This window comes from Haemaphysalis longicornis, unplaced genomic scaffold (genome assembly GCF_048455015.1).
Source record: "Haemaphysalis longicornis isolate Haplotype H1 unplaced genomic scaffold, Haemaphysalis longicornis Haplotype H1 scaffold_7, whole genome shotgun sequence".
Classification (NCBI taxonomy): domain Eukaryota; kingdom Metazoa; phylum Arthropoda; class Arachnida; order Ixodida; family Ixodidae; genus Haemaphysalis; species Haemaphysalis longicornis.
Genome location: NW_027526422.1, coordinates 75,784,667 through 75,801,141, shown reverse-complemented (window position 1 = coordinate 75,801,141; position 16,475 = coordinate 75,784,667). Strand labels below are relative to the sequence as shown.

Here is a 16,475-nt window from a genome sequence, read left to right as displayed (position 1 = left end):
ACATCATCATCATCGGGCATTGGAGCGCATCGGTTGCCTGCAAAAGTAATGTGCATTGGTTCTCGCTTGTACCTTCTTACCCACGACGACACATATTATTGATACTAAGTATCACTCTCACGGAAAGGGCCATGATGGGCATGCATCATCCTGCTCCAAAAGTAATGTGCCTTTGTCCTCGCCTGTTGCTTTTTAACCACTGTCGACAAATGTCGTGCCACGAGGTTTCCCCCTTATGGACAGGGCCGGGATCGGCATGGATCAGTCCGCTCCAAAAGTAATGTGCCTGGGTCCTTGATTGTACCTTTTAAAGCGATGCTTTAGTGCCCTCACTGATGCCGTTGTACCGCAGTACGTCCTACAGGAAAGCGAACTTTCTATAGCAATGATGATGCATGATCACGGATGAAGCGTACGAAAAAATCCTGGGCCATCTCCACGAACGTGAAACCTGTGGAGGGGCGAAGCTTGGTAAAAGTGTAGTCGTGGTGCCTTTGCGTTTTTGCACACGGAGATGAAACTGTTGGGGTAGAGGTATACAGCTCTGCTGTACAAGTTACTTGTCTTTCAAGCTCGAAGCTCTTTATAGCGAGTCGTAAACGGGTGTCCCGGTGTTTTTTTTTAGTAAGCGTTACGAAGCGCTCCATCGCGAGGCGTAAACGAGTGTCCCGGTGTTTTTTTATACGCGTTATGTTCTAGCGGGACGCGCAAAATAGTTTCCCGGACGAGAACGAGGAGTAGGAAACTATTTTATGGTAAGAATAAAAGAGAGTTAGGTCCTGTGGCCCTCCCCACAGGTGCAGTCCCTATTCCGCTCCCCATTGATCAAGGCCACCGCTCGCGCCTGTTGAGCTGGAGCCCTTTGAGACTCCAGCCCCGAGCAATTGAGCAGGGCTGCCTCCCATGGATCTCTGTTCGGGGAAAGGTTGGGGATAACGCAGGGTTGCTCTGGCATGCCCACACCATCTGGAAGGTGTGGGAAACCTCCCCACTGTGCAGACACCGCCCATCTGTTTTAGGGTCTAAATGCTGTGCTACTGCAGGGCACATAAATGTGTTCGTCTGCAGGCGCCACAGTATTCGCTCATCGACCTTGCTCAGACCATTTTCAGGGGCTGAGTAAAGCCGGTGGTTATCGCAGTAATGTTTTACGATTTCTCTAAACCGCAGACCTGGCTAGCTAATCTCCGAGCCGGGAGAGCATGGGTGAGGCGCCCGGTGGCTAAGCGCTCGGGCAGCCTCGTGCGCGGCCTGGTTACCTCTCAGACCCTGATGCCCCGGAGACCACACAATTTCTTTGGGTGCGGGGTCTACAAGCCGCACCACTCGTTTTAAAATACTGTAGGCCAAGGGTGGTACCTGGCCCGCTAAATAGCTTTCACAGGCTGCGAGAGTCCGTGATCATTGTCCTTGACGTCGGGTCCGAGGCGACGAGGGCTATGGCGATCACCTCGGCTTGCGTCGAGTTAGTAGCCCGGTAGGAGAGCCCATCGACTTGCTGGTCCCTGTGAATTACAGCGGCAGTGAAGAACCCCAGAGGCAACGGTCCTCTCACATCAACGTAGAACACACCTCGCCTATTTCCGCATTTCCTTCCCACGGTCCTAGCGCATGCTTCCCTCCTGCCTTCGTGAGTGTGCTTTTCCATGTTACGCGGAAGTGGATGCACCAAGAGCCTGTGCTGCCACAACTCTGCGAGTTTGCACGTCTCCTCTGGGGTGCACTCGTGTTTGATTTGTAGGCAATCAAGCAAGTGGCACCCCGACGCCGTCTGTGCGAGTCTCGTGCACTCGTTTGTGAAATGAGCCTCTTTCAGCTCTTGATACGAATTGATCAATCCCAGCGCCGGTAACCTGGTGTTGGAGGTAGCCACCGGGAGGTCAAGGGCTCGTTTTGTGGCATTCCTAATGATGAAGTCAATGCGATTCTCGTGTTGTTTGGTCGTACGTAGGTAGGGTACAAAGAATAGGATTCTACTGGTTACAGAGGCATGGGCGATCCGGAGCGCGTCCCGGCCCGTAACCCACCGCGCTTGTTGGATACGCCTTGTATCATCCGTCCGGCCTGTTCACCTGTTCGCTTCAGTTTGGCAATGGCGGGCTCTGCGCTAAGTTTGTTGTGAATAAGCATACCCAGGATCCTGATTTCTTCTACTTCTCTGATAGGACCACCTGTTAAAGAGATGTAAAGTCTTGTGTTGTCTTTACGATTCGCTTTAATGTGCAAAAGTTTTGATTTTGTTGGGGCACATTGGAGGCCGCAGTCATTAGCATAGCTTTCGACAATGCTGGCAGCCCTTTGAAGGCGGTCATCCATTTCCCCTTCTGTGCTCCAGATTGTTATGTCATCGGCGTAAAGGGCGTCTTGTATGCCCTCTACCCGAGCTAATATGTGCGGCAGATGCATCATGGCGATGTTAGAGAGTAGCGGTGACAGGACCGCTCCTTGTGAAGTACCCCTTGTACCTATGTATTATGCACCGTATTGACGTATAGAGATAAAATCTCTAACGGACGCGAAGGCTTTCTGACCACAATTCGTTTTGCTTAAGTTTTCTAGTATGCTGTTGTGCCGGACGTTGTCAAATTCCCACTTGAGATATAGGGCAAGGATGGCTTTATGGTTTTGTCTCGCTGTAGTTGGTCCAATTACGTCACGGTGTAGCTGGAAAAGGACATCCTGTGCTGACATGTGGGCGGAACTCGAACATAGTGTCTGCAAAGAGGCCCGTGGACTCAATGTGTGGAGAGAGACGATCCCTAACCATCGCCTATATGAGCTTACACGCGCATAAGGTGAGGAAAATTGCCCTCAGATTATTCATATTAACAATTTTTTGCTGGTTTTGATATAAAAGTTACCACGGAGGTCTTCCATTCGGGAAGGAGCAGACGGCCACCCCAGATTTTTTCATTTTTATATTTCTCAGACACTGCCTAAGAGGGCACCGAGGCTAAAGGCAAGAAATGCCTGACGGGACCTCGGTGGCTTTACACGATTCAATACATACATTCAGAACATAACGAACCGTTCAGCTTTGCGGTTCTTTACATAAAAAAAAACTCATAAACAATAATGCAATAATAGGCAAATAGAATGCATATACAGTACAGATTGTATATGAACTGAGAAATCATGAACTCAGAACTCTGACCATGAACTGAGAACTCAGAAATCAATAAAGAAACATGTATTCAGAAGTAGCATTTTCATGATTAGCGAACATAGCCCACTCATAAAATTGGGACATATAACTTAAGTGGCAGATATTGTGACTACTGTATAGTAGTTAGTTGGAACGTGTGATCAGATTATCCAGAAGAGGCATGAATAGATGAGAAATGTTCTGGATTTCATTTTAAAGCAAGCGAAGGATTGGTCAAAATTTACGTTCCCATCTTAGGTATTTGGCAGTTTATTAGTTTGATACGCATAGTTTTTCGCCCGTAGTTTGTTCGTATTGAGGTTAGCTTTGTTTTTTGATGACGAATTGCGTATGTACTTACATTTCCAGTTGGCATTTTGTGAGTCATTACTGTGTATCAATTGTGCGAGTTTAAATTTGATTTATGTAATCTAACAGTTGGAAATAGGCCGAGTCCGAGAGGTTCGCCAATACGGACTGTTATACGGTCTCTTCCCCGGTCTGTAGTCCTGCGCATCTTAGCTAAAACTACCCGAACGTCTTGTAGTGTAAAGGGGTATCCATCTCTTGGTTATGCTTGCCAGCGTACTGATACTCAGGTTCACTGGGGTCTTCCGTGCGGCAGAGATATCTGTCACATAGGGTATCCGCGAGTTTCGTCGTCGTACCTTGCTACCCGTGTAGGGCTCTTTCGAGTTGACGCTGTGTTTGCCCTGTCATCTGAGTTGGGTCAATGAGACTTGATACTGTGAAAAAAGGCGCCATGTCCCCTTTGATCCCATTTGACGCGCAGTCGAATTGCATCCCTCTATCCAAATTGCGTCGCTGAGTTGAACAGAGTATTTCGCCGTTTTTCCAGTTAGTTCACTGATGAGGGCTCGAAGCTTGGGATTAAGTTTCTGTTTCTTCCATCTTTTAGTAAGGCTCCGGCGTGCCTCCCATATATGCATCAGATGGTTGTCCACAGTTGGGTTCTTTTCGGTGGTCTGAATTGTTGCAACGTGTTGCTGTTCTAAGGCGGTGATCTGTTTTCCCCACTCTGTATAGCTGTCTTTGAGGAGAACAGGGGGGACCCCTTGCAGCCTAAATTCACGCCCGTTTCTTAGTTTAGCCTGGCTCACTTTATTCTAGCAGCCTTCGCCAAGAGGTTGATCCTAAGGAGGCAGTGATCACTACCGAGTGCCTCCTCCAGGTTTTCCTAATTACCGTCTCTACTATTTCAAACTAGGGATAGGTCGAGACACGTGTCGCGAGTTACCGAGTTTTCCATACGCGTAAGACAAGCCGAGTCCGTGAGCAGCGTAAGTCGAAGCGTGGAGATTGACTCCGCTAATCTGCGTCCCCTGGCCTGCTCGAAGTGGTATCCCCAATGAAGGCTAGGGGGTTAAAATCCCCAACTATCACGATGGGTGCTTTCTCGTCCGATTTAAGTGCTCGATAGAAAACTTCGTTGTACTTTCACCCCTTGAAAACAAATAAATAAAAAAGTTAAGCGGGCATTGTGCGGAGGGCTGTAAATGTTGAGCACGTGTATTGGAGGATCACGACGTTTAAGTGGAAGGACCTTTACCATACTGTACTCCTGTTCGGTTTCTAGATCTAGATCGACTTTGATCGCCGTATACGCCTTGTTCACCAGGATGAAAGTCGATTTAGTACCGTGACCTCAGGAGAGGATGATTAAGTCTACGATTGAGACGAGTACTATGACAGGAGACGCGAACCACCAAAGGTGCTTCGCTTCGCCCTTAAAGCAATTCGTGTGGCGAAGAATTCAACCTCAGTGTCTAGCGTTATGAAGCCGGCGTCTATCCAATTGTTTCATTTGGACTGGTGAAAGCGAACGCCGAGCAGCACGAACCGATTCCCGCCGTACACACCAAACCCAAATGTTAGGCGTTCGGATTGCACACCTAACAGTTGCTGTGGGTATTCTTAAAAAGTGGTGCGTACCTGCAGAGTAGCACATACTCTCAGTCTAGGATCGATCAAACCAAAAAATGCATTCCGAGAGAGCTTCGTGTTTAAGCATTGTCGTCGATAGACAGACGGGTGCATGATTTTTTTTACCCAGGGCGACAGAAATATTTTCGCGGACAGGATGAGAGTTAGCATGCATCGCTCCACTACAAAATAATGTGTCTTGGTCCTTGCTTCTACGTTTTCGCCTGTTACAACACTTATATCGCTGCTACGTTTCACTCTCATGGACAGGGCCATGATTTGAATGCATCATCGGGCTCCAAAAGCAATGTGCCTTTGTTTTTGTCTTGTTGCTTTCTAACCAAAGTCGACAAATACGTGCCATGAAGATTAGCTTTTCGAGATCGGAACGAATCCGTCTACTCCAAAACTATTATGCCTTGTTCCTTGCTTGTACATATTTACCCAAGGCGACAAATATATTGACACTAAGTTTTACTGTCATGCACAGGGCCCGTGTCGGCATGCGTCATTCTGCTCCAAAACTAACGGGCATTTGGCCTCGCTTGTTCCTTTTAGGTGTGGAGTACCTTAGGACCGCATAATGTCCGACCGCATCCGTGTGGATAGCATTTACATTCGCAAAAAGCCACACAGGCGCCGGCAGGATTGGAGCCTGTGTCTGGTAGATCAGACAGAACTAGCGTCAGTCGTCTTACCCAGAGGGCTACGGCTGCGCGTTAGTACCGTAATCACCCGATTCTAACGCGCCCCCGATTCTAACGCGCACCCGATTTTCCAGGCAAAAAAATGAAAAAACTTGCAACTCCGATTGTAACTTGCATGGACTTTGTGAGCAAGAAAAACGAATGCGAGAGAAACGGGCGATTTCTTTCCCGAAGTAATCTCGCGTATCTCACTCCTCGTCGCTCTCTGAGAGCTCCTTGTCGCCTTCCGCTGTCCACAACATCTCGTCCTCGGTGCCATCAAGCGCGTTCACGATGCCACACTTCTGAACGAATGTTAAACCATGGTCGAAAGGATCGTGGCCCACGCCTCGCACGCCCATCCCACCAGCTTCTCCAAAGGTGCACGCTTCAGCGAACCGCTCGTTGTGAACGCGTGGGAGCCGCTCGTAAGCCGTGAAAGCGGCGCACCTTCGTTGCCGCTGCTCCCATTGCTGCTATCAAGTGCGCAAGTGAAATAATTTGACAATTTGTGTGAACGCTGATAGAAAACCCTAGGCGTGCTAGGCGCCTAGATCCATAAAATTGTTGCTAAAAGATTTGGCGCCATCTTGAGATGGCGATGGCGATGGGTGAAACGATATTTCAGCTGTTTCGGCAGTTTTGGTTTCGTATCCGATTCTAACGCGCATGCGATTTTTCGGCCTGTTTTTCCGGAAAAGAAGTGCGCGTTAGAATCAGGTAATTACGGTATGTATCACTGTTGTGTCAGGGCGAGGATTGGGGTACATAGGTCCGCTTCAAAAGCAGTATGCCATGGTCTTTGCTTGCAGCTTTTAAATCGCAGCCTACAAATATCGGGACACTATGTTTCCGATTTAAAGACAGGGCCAGAATTTGCGTGAATTGGTCAAAAGTAAGGTGACGTTTACCTAGCGTGTGGCTTTTCAACCCCAGCGCGCAAAATATCGCTGTAGTACCCAGTATTGGCATGAATCGTTTTCGCACCAAAAGTAATGCGCCTTGGTCCTTGCCTGTAGCTTCTTTACCACACTCGACAAATCTAGCGACAGCATGTTTCACTGTTATCGACAGGGTCAGGATTCGCATGCATCAACACGTTGCTCAACGGATATCTTTTCGCCGCTGCTGGGAGCTTTTAAGCACTGTCGACATATATCGTGGTAACAGGTTGTCAAGCCTTTTTGTCTTATATTGTTTATACCGAACGCTTGCGCAAAACGTTTGGCATACGACTCGTTTATTTACAGCGGTGGCAACCAGCGGAAGTTGTGCATCAGTGCGGCTCTCCTGGGTCTGCCCCCGATCGTGTTTCTCGACGAGCCATATGCCGGCGTGGACGTGGTATCGCGCACCAAGATCTTCCATGCTGTCGGGCGCGTAAAGGCAAGGAACCGCACCGCCTTCGTGCTCAGCTCGCACAAGTAAGTGGGGCACGAACGAGCATTATGATCATCTGTCGCTCAAATTCTTCTGATCGGGAGCTGGTGTTAAGGGGGTCAGTCAGCCAACGTTTGCCCGTGCACGTCAAAGTCGATAAAGGAGCATTATATATGGCGGAGTTAATCAACAACGACCGGACCTTAACTCAAGCGTTGCAAAGAATGTCTGATTCTTTATTTATTCATATTATTTGTGCAATAGTGCAGGCTGCCGCAGGTTTAATCAAGTAGGGTTTGTTATTACAGCCATGTGGTGAACGCGTTGTAACCAAGGAAGCAATAAAGTATAAAGCAAAAAAGTGAAAGCGAGTCATCACCAACAACGCCAGCTTGAAAGAAAACGTAATTTTTGCCCAAACCACTTGCCATACGCCCTGGACAGAAATGAAGTTCTACCACTTCGTCTTCTGTTCCTTTTCTCTACTAAATGTACTCAACCGGCTTTTCAACAATTCTGGCATTAAAAGAGTTTGTTGCTGCTTCGTGGAGTGGTTCTCTGTGGGAGATGTAGCTAAAACGAACGCGAAACGCTTTCTGGTGGAAGAGTTTCCTCAGCATGAAACGGCAGAGCAGCAAGCACTACTATTAGTGCAGAAACTGGTCTGGCGGGTGTTGCTGCGCCGCTCACGGCCTGCCATTTCTAAGGACTCTCCATGTATAATCGTGGATGAACAGTTCCTATTTTCATGCAGTACCTTTATCGCCATAACTAGTGCGTTGCTGCATAGTACTAGCTGTATGCCACTGTTTAGCAATATTTCTATGATAGATTAAAAGCTCTCTGATTATTTATGACTCTCACGCTATCAGTGAAAGCTGAGCGTGGTTTCCCACATGTTCACACGCAGCATTGACGAGTGCGAGATCTCGTGCGACCGGCTGACCATCATGGTCCAGGGCCAGATGATGTGCCTTGGCACGGTGCAGCACCTGCGTGAAAAGTACGGAAAGGGCTACCGGCTGCACGCCATGCTCAAGCACGGGGCTGCTTCCGACGCAGGAGCAGAGGCCAAGCGCTTCGTGGAGGCTGTGCCAAAGCAGTTTCCTGGCATCAAGCTCACAGACCAGCACGAGGTACTTGCGATCAATGCATCATGATTTCGAAGCAGTATAGGCGGTACTCTAGGACCATATAAAACAGTTTACTGCGAAAAACACTAGCGCAAATGTACGGTTCTGCGCAAGCGTTTTCCGCTACGAGAACCGGTTTGGCTTCAGAGAGCTTCCCGGATCAGCCACGCCCATGCGCGTTTCCTGCTAGGTATTAGGAGAGCTGTGGAACCACCAAACAAAGCAACAAGGCAGATAGAGAACAATAAACAGCGCAGGAAAGCGCAGGAACAATAAACAGCGCATTGTGAGAAGTCAGGAAGAAAATTCGCGCCAGCCGATAGCATTGCGCACATCCATCCTTGATTATGATACGTTTCGCCAGATGGCGCTGCATCGCCTGACGTATCACCATTGTACGCATGGAGGAAAAAAAAGCTTAGGAGAGGCCCCCAGCTATCCCCGCGCATTGGCAAAAGTGTGGAGGAAGTCACGTGTTTTCGGCGGCCATTGGAAGTCGCGTTAGCAACGGCGTCCTAGCAACAGCCCGCCCGCCGTTCGCCAGTCGTGGAGGAAAGGCAGCGCCTGCCTTGTCGTCCGATTGCGAAGATTGCTGCTTCGCTTTGCTGCGCTGTGGTCTTGCGGAACTCGAAAAGGATGCTGCGAGTTGCGACAGCTGCGCCGATGTGAATATGTCATTTAATTTCTACTTGCAAGTGCACCTTGTACCGCGTCAAGCTTTTGCTCCGGTCGCGATCACGACGCGCCTATTGAAGTGCAGATATCGTGAACGCGCCGTCCCGTCGTACGCGCGGACACCCGTCAGGTAGATTTTCGGGAAGTGATACACGGTGTGCAGTACGTAGGCGACTTGCAACCGAACGATTCGCAACTCAATTTTTTGGTTATCGCCGCTGCAATATATAGTTTGCTAGACCGGCAATGCGCGGCAGTGCCTTTGCAACTGTTACAAGGTAGATTCCCAGTTGATATAATTCCATCGTCCTATTACCTTAGTAGGTGTCCGTCTGTTAACTGAAAGAGTGCTGGATCTGGAATCTGGATCTTTTTGTGGTCTCGCTCTGGATTTCGCTTTTCAACGCTTCATACTGCGAGGTTAGTGTATGGACGTTTTTAACTGATATCACCTTGAATTTATTGACACTGAGACAAGTTGAAACTTGGCGAAAAAAAGTTTATTGACGCCACCCACCCTCTCATTTTTTTTACTCAATAAAACGTCTTGCCTCCTCCTCCTCCTCCTCCTTCGCAAAAAATTCTATCGAAGGCACGCGAACAACGGTAAAAGCATTCCAAAATTTTTTAGCGTGAAATCTGCATGAAGTACTGCTTACCTATATATATAGAACGGCCGTTTAATTGACTAGTCATCTCTGGGATTGCCAGTGAAACTGCAACGCAAACTTGGGCACTTTCAAGTCCGGTAGCCGCACGGCAATCGCCCACTGTTTGCGGCGTTCTCCATCGCTTGGGAACCTATAAACGGCGGGGATTGCAAACAAAGGATGAATGCACACCAATGTACAGCAATACTTGTCAGCGGAATGATGCACTAACCGGTGGAAAGTGACGCTCAATTCCTTGGGTACTGATCGCGACTTGCAGCCTGGCACCGAGCATTGCGGCATTGTTAGAGCGAGCCGCTTCGCAAACCTGCTGCGGCCACACTGAAGACGTGTAACAGTGTAACCGCGCGTTTAGGTTCACGGTCACGTGCTGCAAAACGGCCTTCTACCTGCCTATCAGCTGATTTCCGCCGGCTCGGCGCTGGCAGATGCAGACGACAAGAGAGGCGATACAGGACGGAGGAGGCGGAGAAGGTGCACCGAGAGAGAGAGGCAAAAAGAGGCCGCCAATGGCATGGAGGGCCAATGGTCCGCCATTCGACTTACAGAAATGGCGTTTCCGGCTGCGCTGGGTGTGACGTCAGGGCCTCTCCTAAGCTTTTCTTTCCTCCATGATTGTACGTAAAGCCTACGACTGCAATCGATGTTATTGATGTTATTGCTGCAATACGGGCGCTACGGCAGCCTCGGAGTCTCGGCAACGTGCAGATTATGGCTTGTTGCTATGCGGTTTGAGCTAGAACCGAAGAATAAACCTTAGATATCTATAAATGCTGGTCAAGATCCACTTGCGCGGTCGTAGTATCCAATTTCCGGCAAAAATGTGATCGTTTTAAACGCACGAAAATGCATCATTCTAAGATATGTTGGCCGGAAATTAAAAAAAAGGATCTAAGGCCGGAAGGACGTATTATGCAGAATAGTGTCGACGAGATTCCAGTGTATTTGATATTTGCTGCGGTACACTGTGATACGTTATTCGAAGCACTGGATGCGCTTGTAGACTGTTTAGTGAAAGTATCTCTCATTTACAACGCTGTCGATAAAAGTGCTGCAGGATCCCTTTAAAGGGCTGCTGCAGCACTCTTTGAGCACTACAAGCAAACCTGCGCGAAGTTTAGATTACACTGCCAGGAATACCTGAGCCATGTATTACACGGTGCACGGGAAGCAGTGAGCGCGCAAATCGCTGTGAAAGACACAGAAAAACCAACCCCCTCTCTTCAATTTTCCTCATTGTGCACCCCTGACATGGCCTAAACGACGTCGTTGCGGCCATGGCTGTCCTAGTGACTGTCGCTGGTCAACTTCGCGGCTCATTTGTCGCCTTTTGTGCGACGACCTGCCGTCGTCGGCGCTGTGTACCAACCTATTTTATGCCTGACCTGTCCGAACAGTTTTGTGGTTACTTTTGTGTTGTGAGTGCGCGCGGAGTTTGAGTTACTAACTCAATACTCCTCTTTCAACGATACCACTCGTAAACAAACGTTTATTGCTTCAAAAACACCCTACCAGCCTGAGCGCTTGCTTGCGAGCAGGCAGCCACGCCTGCTTTTTTGTGGCACCAGACCGGAAATAGACCCCTCCGAGTTGTGGAGAAAACAAGAAAACACCCCGGCCTGTGATATAGCGAAGGCTCCCGGAGAGAACGCCGCGAGCCGCTCCCCTCTCCGGGAGAGAGGTGCAGCTTTCGTGACCATATCCGTTTCCCCACAACATGGTGGGCTTTAGGCCTGCATTGTCCACGCAGGATGTAATGCTCCTAAACAAATGTCAAATCATAGATGACTGTACAAGGTACATTAGGGGTATCCTAGCCCTGGATTTCGCCAAAGGGTTTGACAACATTTCGCACAAGTTCATACTTGAGGCCGCTTCGGATATGGGACTGCGTCATCATTTCTACGCATATGTGAGTTCTTTCATTAGGGATCGCTGTGCTACAATTAAAATTGGTCATATTAAAACCGGAAACTTCACCTTGGGCGCAAGGGGCACCCCACAAGGGGCTGTTATGTCTCGTCTCCTGTTTAATGCAGCCATGAAGGGCCTCCCGGAGCGCCTTGCACCATGCGCGGCACCATCCGTAAGCTATACGCGGACGGCATTACCGTGTGGTGTTTGGGCGGGTCTGACGCCGGGGTGGAGCAGGCGCTCCAGAGCGCCTTCGACATCACAGAAGTCTTTTTAGCTGGATCAGGCCTCAGCCTGTCACCGGCGAAGTCTGAGCTTTTGCTTTACAGGCCAATTCGGAGCGGAGTTAGGGGCCTTATTACTTTGGAGTGGGCCCCTAGCACCTTGCACACACGAGACGCCCGAACGATTCCCCGGGTCGATTCCATCAGTGTCCTCGGACTTATTTTAGAATCCAAGGGTCGTAATACACAGATTATAGCCCGCATCACCTCCAAGACAGAGAGCATGATCAGTCTTATTCTCAGTGTTTCTAACCGCCAAGGAGGGTAGAGCGAGAGCAATCTCCTTCGGCTCTATCATACGGTTCCAATGAACCACATCAATTATATCGCCTCGGCGCTCGAGTGGTCCAAATCTGAGGCGACCAAAATGAACACACTCATGCGCAGGAGGATTAAGTGTTTGCTAAGTTTGCCTGTCAGCACTAGCGCGGAAAAGCTCGGGCAACTGGGTATTCGCAACACCCTCTTGAAGGTGATAGAGGCTCAACAGACGACCCAGGTGGTGCGCCTTTCGTCATCACGGCGCGGCAGGCGCATCCTGGAATCAATTGGCTGTGGCCCAATGACGGTAAATAAACGTAAAGTGTCGACTTCACCGTCCGTAAGTGATCCATTTAGGGTAGACCCCTTTCCAAGAAATGTACATCCACAATACAATGTAGGGCGCCGCAAGGCTCAGGCTCGATCTGTATTGAGCTCTGTCGCGGGTAGTCCTGAGCTCGCGATTTTTGTAGACGCGGCTAAGTACGGCTGATCTGATCGCTTTGTGGTGGTCACCGTAGACCACCGGGGCGGTCAGAAAGGTCTCCGTGGCGGTGGCCGAGTAGGTCGCCATCTCCTTGGCCATGAAGGACCTATTGCATCCGAATATCTTTACGGACGCGCTGGCTGCGGTTCGAGCATTTGCCTCGGGATCGATCTCGCGGGAGGCTGCGGCAATCCTTGGTCGTGAAGGGGCCGCTGGACATCACCCAAGCGAATGGTTCCCGGCCCATATGGGGACCAACGTCCATCCCGACGTTCCCAACGCCAACGAGTTGGCCCATGGCCGTGCGCGAGGATTATGTGACCGTGGCGGTGCCGGTGGATTCGCAGGGGGGGCGGGGAGAAGTGGTGCCGAGAGGTTCAGGGATCCCCTTCTAACATCATTACGAGGTCGTAACTCACTATCTTTTCTCTCGGAGGATCTACCCACCCTCTCATCCAACGCTCACTCGGTCTGAGTCGTCGGCCTTGAGAATGCTCCAGACGGGGTCCTTCCCTTCACGGGCCGGTTCAGTCATTTTGCGCAAAACATTGACCCGCACTGTCCATACTGCGGAGAGGCGTATTGCTCATTAGATCACATGCTCTGGCAATGCCCTGCAATAAGCGACGCTGTGTTTAAGTACAAAGAGGATTGGGAGGAAGACCTCAAAAGCGGCGACCTCTCTGTCCAACTCCTGGCCGTCCAGAGGGCCTGCGAAAGGGCGGAGGGCCACGGCCTTCGTGTCCCTACGTCGGAGCTGCCCGCAACTACAAAAACCCAACGTAGTTCCCAGGACCAAATGTAAAAGTTCTTTGTCTGTCTGTCTGTCTGTCTGTCTGTCTGTCTGTACGTGGTCGAGTTAAGAGAGAACAATGATCCTCGATTTCTTGTCGCGCGTAGTTTTGGTGATAGTGAAGGAATTTTCATAACTCTTGCGGGAAGAGACCGCTGGGGCAAAAGACTTTACCCCAAAATACACCCGAGTAGGCGATGGCGAGTGCTGCAGGGTTCCTTTAAATTTCAGGCAAATGATCAACATTTACGTCTGAGTAAACATCCTAGTTTAGCATGTTTTCATTATAACTACTACAATTTAGTATGGTTATCGCAGTGAGCATGCTGTGCGTTATTTTTAAAGCACAAAAATAGGTATTGAAGAGAATCCTGAGGACGAAGGTTGCGTCAGCTGATGCCAGTCTTCATCTGGTGTTCTCTAGTCGTTGCCATGACCGCGTTTATCCTGGTTTCACGTTTTTTTTAAAGCTTACCGTAACAGTAGACTGCATTGCTAGCACTAACAACGCCAGAAAAGACGGGGAAATATTGGCTGAATGACGCGAAGTGCTGTCACCTGGTAATTCATACAGCTAGTGCAGAAAGAACCGGTTCGCGCTGTTACGTCGTTTTTATTCATCGGCTCTGCATCACGTTCCCCGCGTTGTTCCGCTTGTAATTCTGAATGCTGCAGGCTTACATACCTTGAACTGACTTTTCTGTATCTCTCCCCGCGACTACTTGGCATAAGATAAATTTCATCTGCTTGCTTCTTGCACTCCAGTTTTCACCCCAGAATTTAGCTCTTGCAGGTCAACCGGGTCGGATTCCTAATGTAGCATACCAGTTTCCAGAGCCACAATGATTTGCGACCGGTGTATATACTGGACCGCTCCCTGTATTTTTTCCATGGGTGTTTATGAGTAATGCGCTAGTTGTTTGGATCGACAGTAATTGTGTGGTAGCAAAACTTATCTTCAGCGATTTCCTAGTGATATTTTCATGCTACGAGTGTGCTCGACTCTTTCAACAATGTTTTAAATGTGCTGACATGCATATTTATGCGCATGTCTGAAATTTATTTCCACCTAATTACTATTCCCTTCAAGTGTTTCTGGGAAATATGTGGTTACAGGACGTCATTTGCGGATAAGGTACCCTCCGCAGCGGACCACTATTTGCGGCTTTGCATGGCTGAGCGCGGTGACACAGGTTTCATTACTGCTCGGGCGGCGGTCTTTTTGATCAAAGCTAAAAATAAAAGCGGTAATGCTGAGAGAATGGGGCACGTAACGTCTCCAGGGTGTGAGAAAATAATTTTGGTTAGCCTCAGCCGGGCTATGCGTCGCAGCGCGGCAACTGAGCTCCATTTGAAAAGCTGAACTGATCCTCCCATTCGTTTGCTGCCAAACAGAAATGCGAAAAAATCCGGTGGGTCTTTGTTGTAACAGAAAAGAGCTTTTGACGAGGTTTGGGCTCCTTTACTGCATATCTTGTGACGTTGCACTAGGGCTCGAATTTGTCCCCGTGTCATCCGCAGTTTCCATCCGAAGCGCTACATCATGTTGAGCGCGTATTGTTCTGTGATAAGGAAAAGGACATCAAGGTTCTTCACTTTATTTTGTATATCTATGTGCAATACGGGAACGGCAGCAAGATAATCTCACCCGTTAGGCTTGCCTTCTGATGCCACATTTCTGTCGTTCTAGAGACACCTAGACAACAGAGTAGCTTGGCATTCACGCGTTCCTGTTAAAAAGCACTCCAGCAGTGTAAGCTGAACTTCGCTTTTCACATTTTAAGCAATGTGATAATTCCATGTAGAAAAAGAAAATTTTGCTCATATATTATTACTATGTGTAAGATTAATAAGATTGTGGCAAGAGCCAGAGAAAGCCCTGCATTTTTTCACTACGTATTCTCCTTCCCTTATTCAACGTTTTCGGCGGCTTTATGTAGTACACAAGTGCGTCCGCGTTATTTTCACTGTTGCGTGTTGTTTATTCATAATAATAGTGATGTGGCATATTTTAGGTCGCTTTAAGCTCGGGGCGCAGCATATCACCACGATGAATTAACATTTTTCATCGCGCTAAGAAAGATGTGACGTGGGCGCTGAACAGCGAAGCGTTTGAAGAGAGAGAGAGAAAAACTTTTATTTCTGGCGATGCTCAGTCCTACCGGGTATCCCTAATGCGGGGAAGGCGCACCAGGTAATCTTGAGCCCTAGTGGTGATGGCCCGGAAACGGGCAATTGTACGGTGGTGCCGTCACTCGCCGCTCCTCCCGTTACAGGTATGGGCCGCCGCAACGGAGTCCGTAGCATTCCGTGGTTTTCGTAGTTTTTGCCCGGGCAGTTTTAATGTTCAGACGTTGTTGTAAGTGGGTATGTCTAGTGAAACAACATCATACAGGCGTGTCGAGTTGTCGGCTGCACGAATAGCTACGGAAACTTGTGGGACGTTCCTGAGATTGGGTACGTAAACCAGAATGGTATGGACAGTTGTGCCTTTTGCGGCCGTCTATGCCTGGCCCCACGTGCCCTGAGTATGATTATTAGTAACAACACTATATTTCCCCACCTGTCTCATTCAAAACTGTTTCCGTACAAGGAGCTTTATACCCCACAAGGCGAATGGCGGGATACCTGAACACTGTTTGTCCATATAGGGGGTTCTTTGCGCGAGCTTGATTAGTGTAGTGTGGTTGTTGAACGGTCTGACAGTTTACAAAAGGGCAAAACAAACGAAACAAAACTAGACAAAACGAATCGAACCAAACGAAGCATAAGTCACCCAATTCGAATATTGATAGCCAAGTATGGCAACCACCGTCTGTCACAGAAAATTTATAACGGAATCAAAAAGTTATACCTGATCGTGCGCCTGCTTGCGTCTGTCTAAAAAAAAACTGAGCGTGTATCAATCAAATAGTTCTTAGTTGTAACCTCAACAATAAAATGGATGTCGCTGTCTGGGATGACGCTTTTAATGCGATCAAGAATAAAGAAGGTTATTTGGAAATTTCCCAGCAGAACGAGGGAAAGTCATGCACAAGTACGCCGCGGTGACTGCCCCGGCATTACGTTGACTGCTGGTTTCCAACTGTAGGCGCTGTTCGC

General features: G+C 48.9%; 1 protein-coding gene across 1 annotated transcript in view; it reads left to right on the top strand.

Annotated features, from left to right (window-relative positions):
* LOC144146363 (phospholipid-transporting ATPase ABCA3-like) overlaps nt 1-16,475 on the top strand; it is a 143,586-nt gene that overhangs the window by 114,829 nt on the left and 12,282 nt on the right. Inside the window, exons 19-20 of the mRNA XM_077678321.1 lie at nt 7,026-7,199; nt 8,066-8,291. Coding sequence (XP_077534447.1) covers nt 7,026-7,199; nt 8,066-8,291 — 400 coding nt within the window. The remainder of the gene's footprint in view (nt 1-7,025; nt 7,200-8,065; nt 8,292-16,475) is intronic.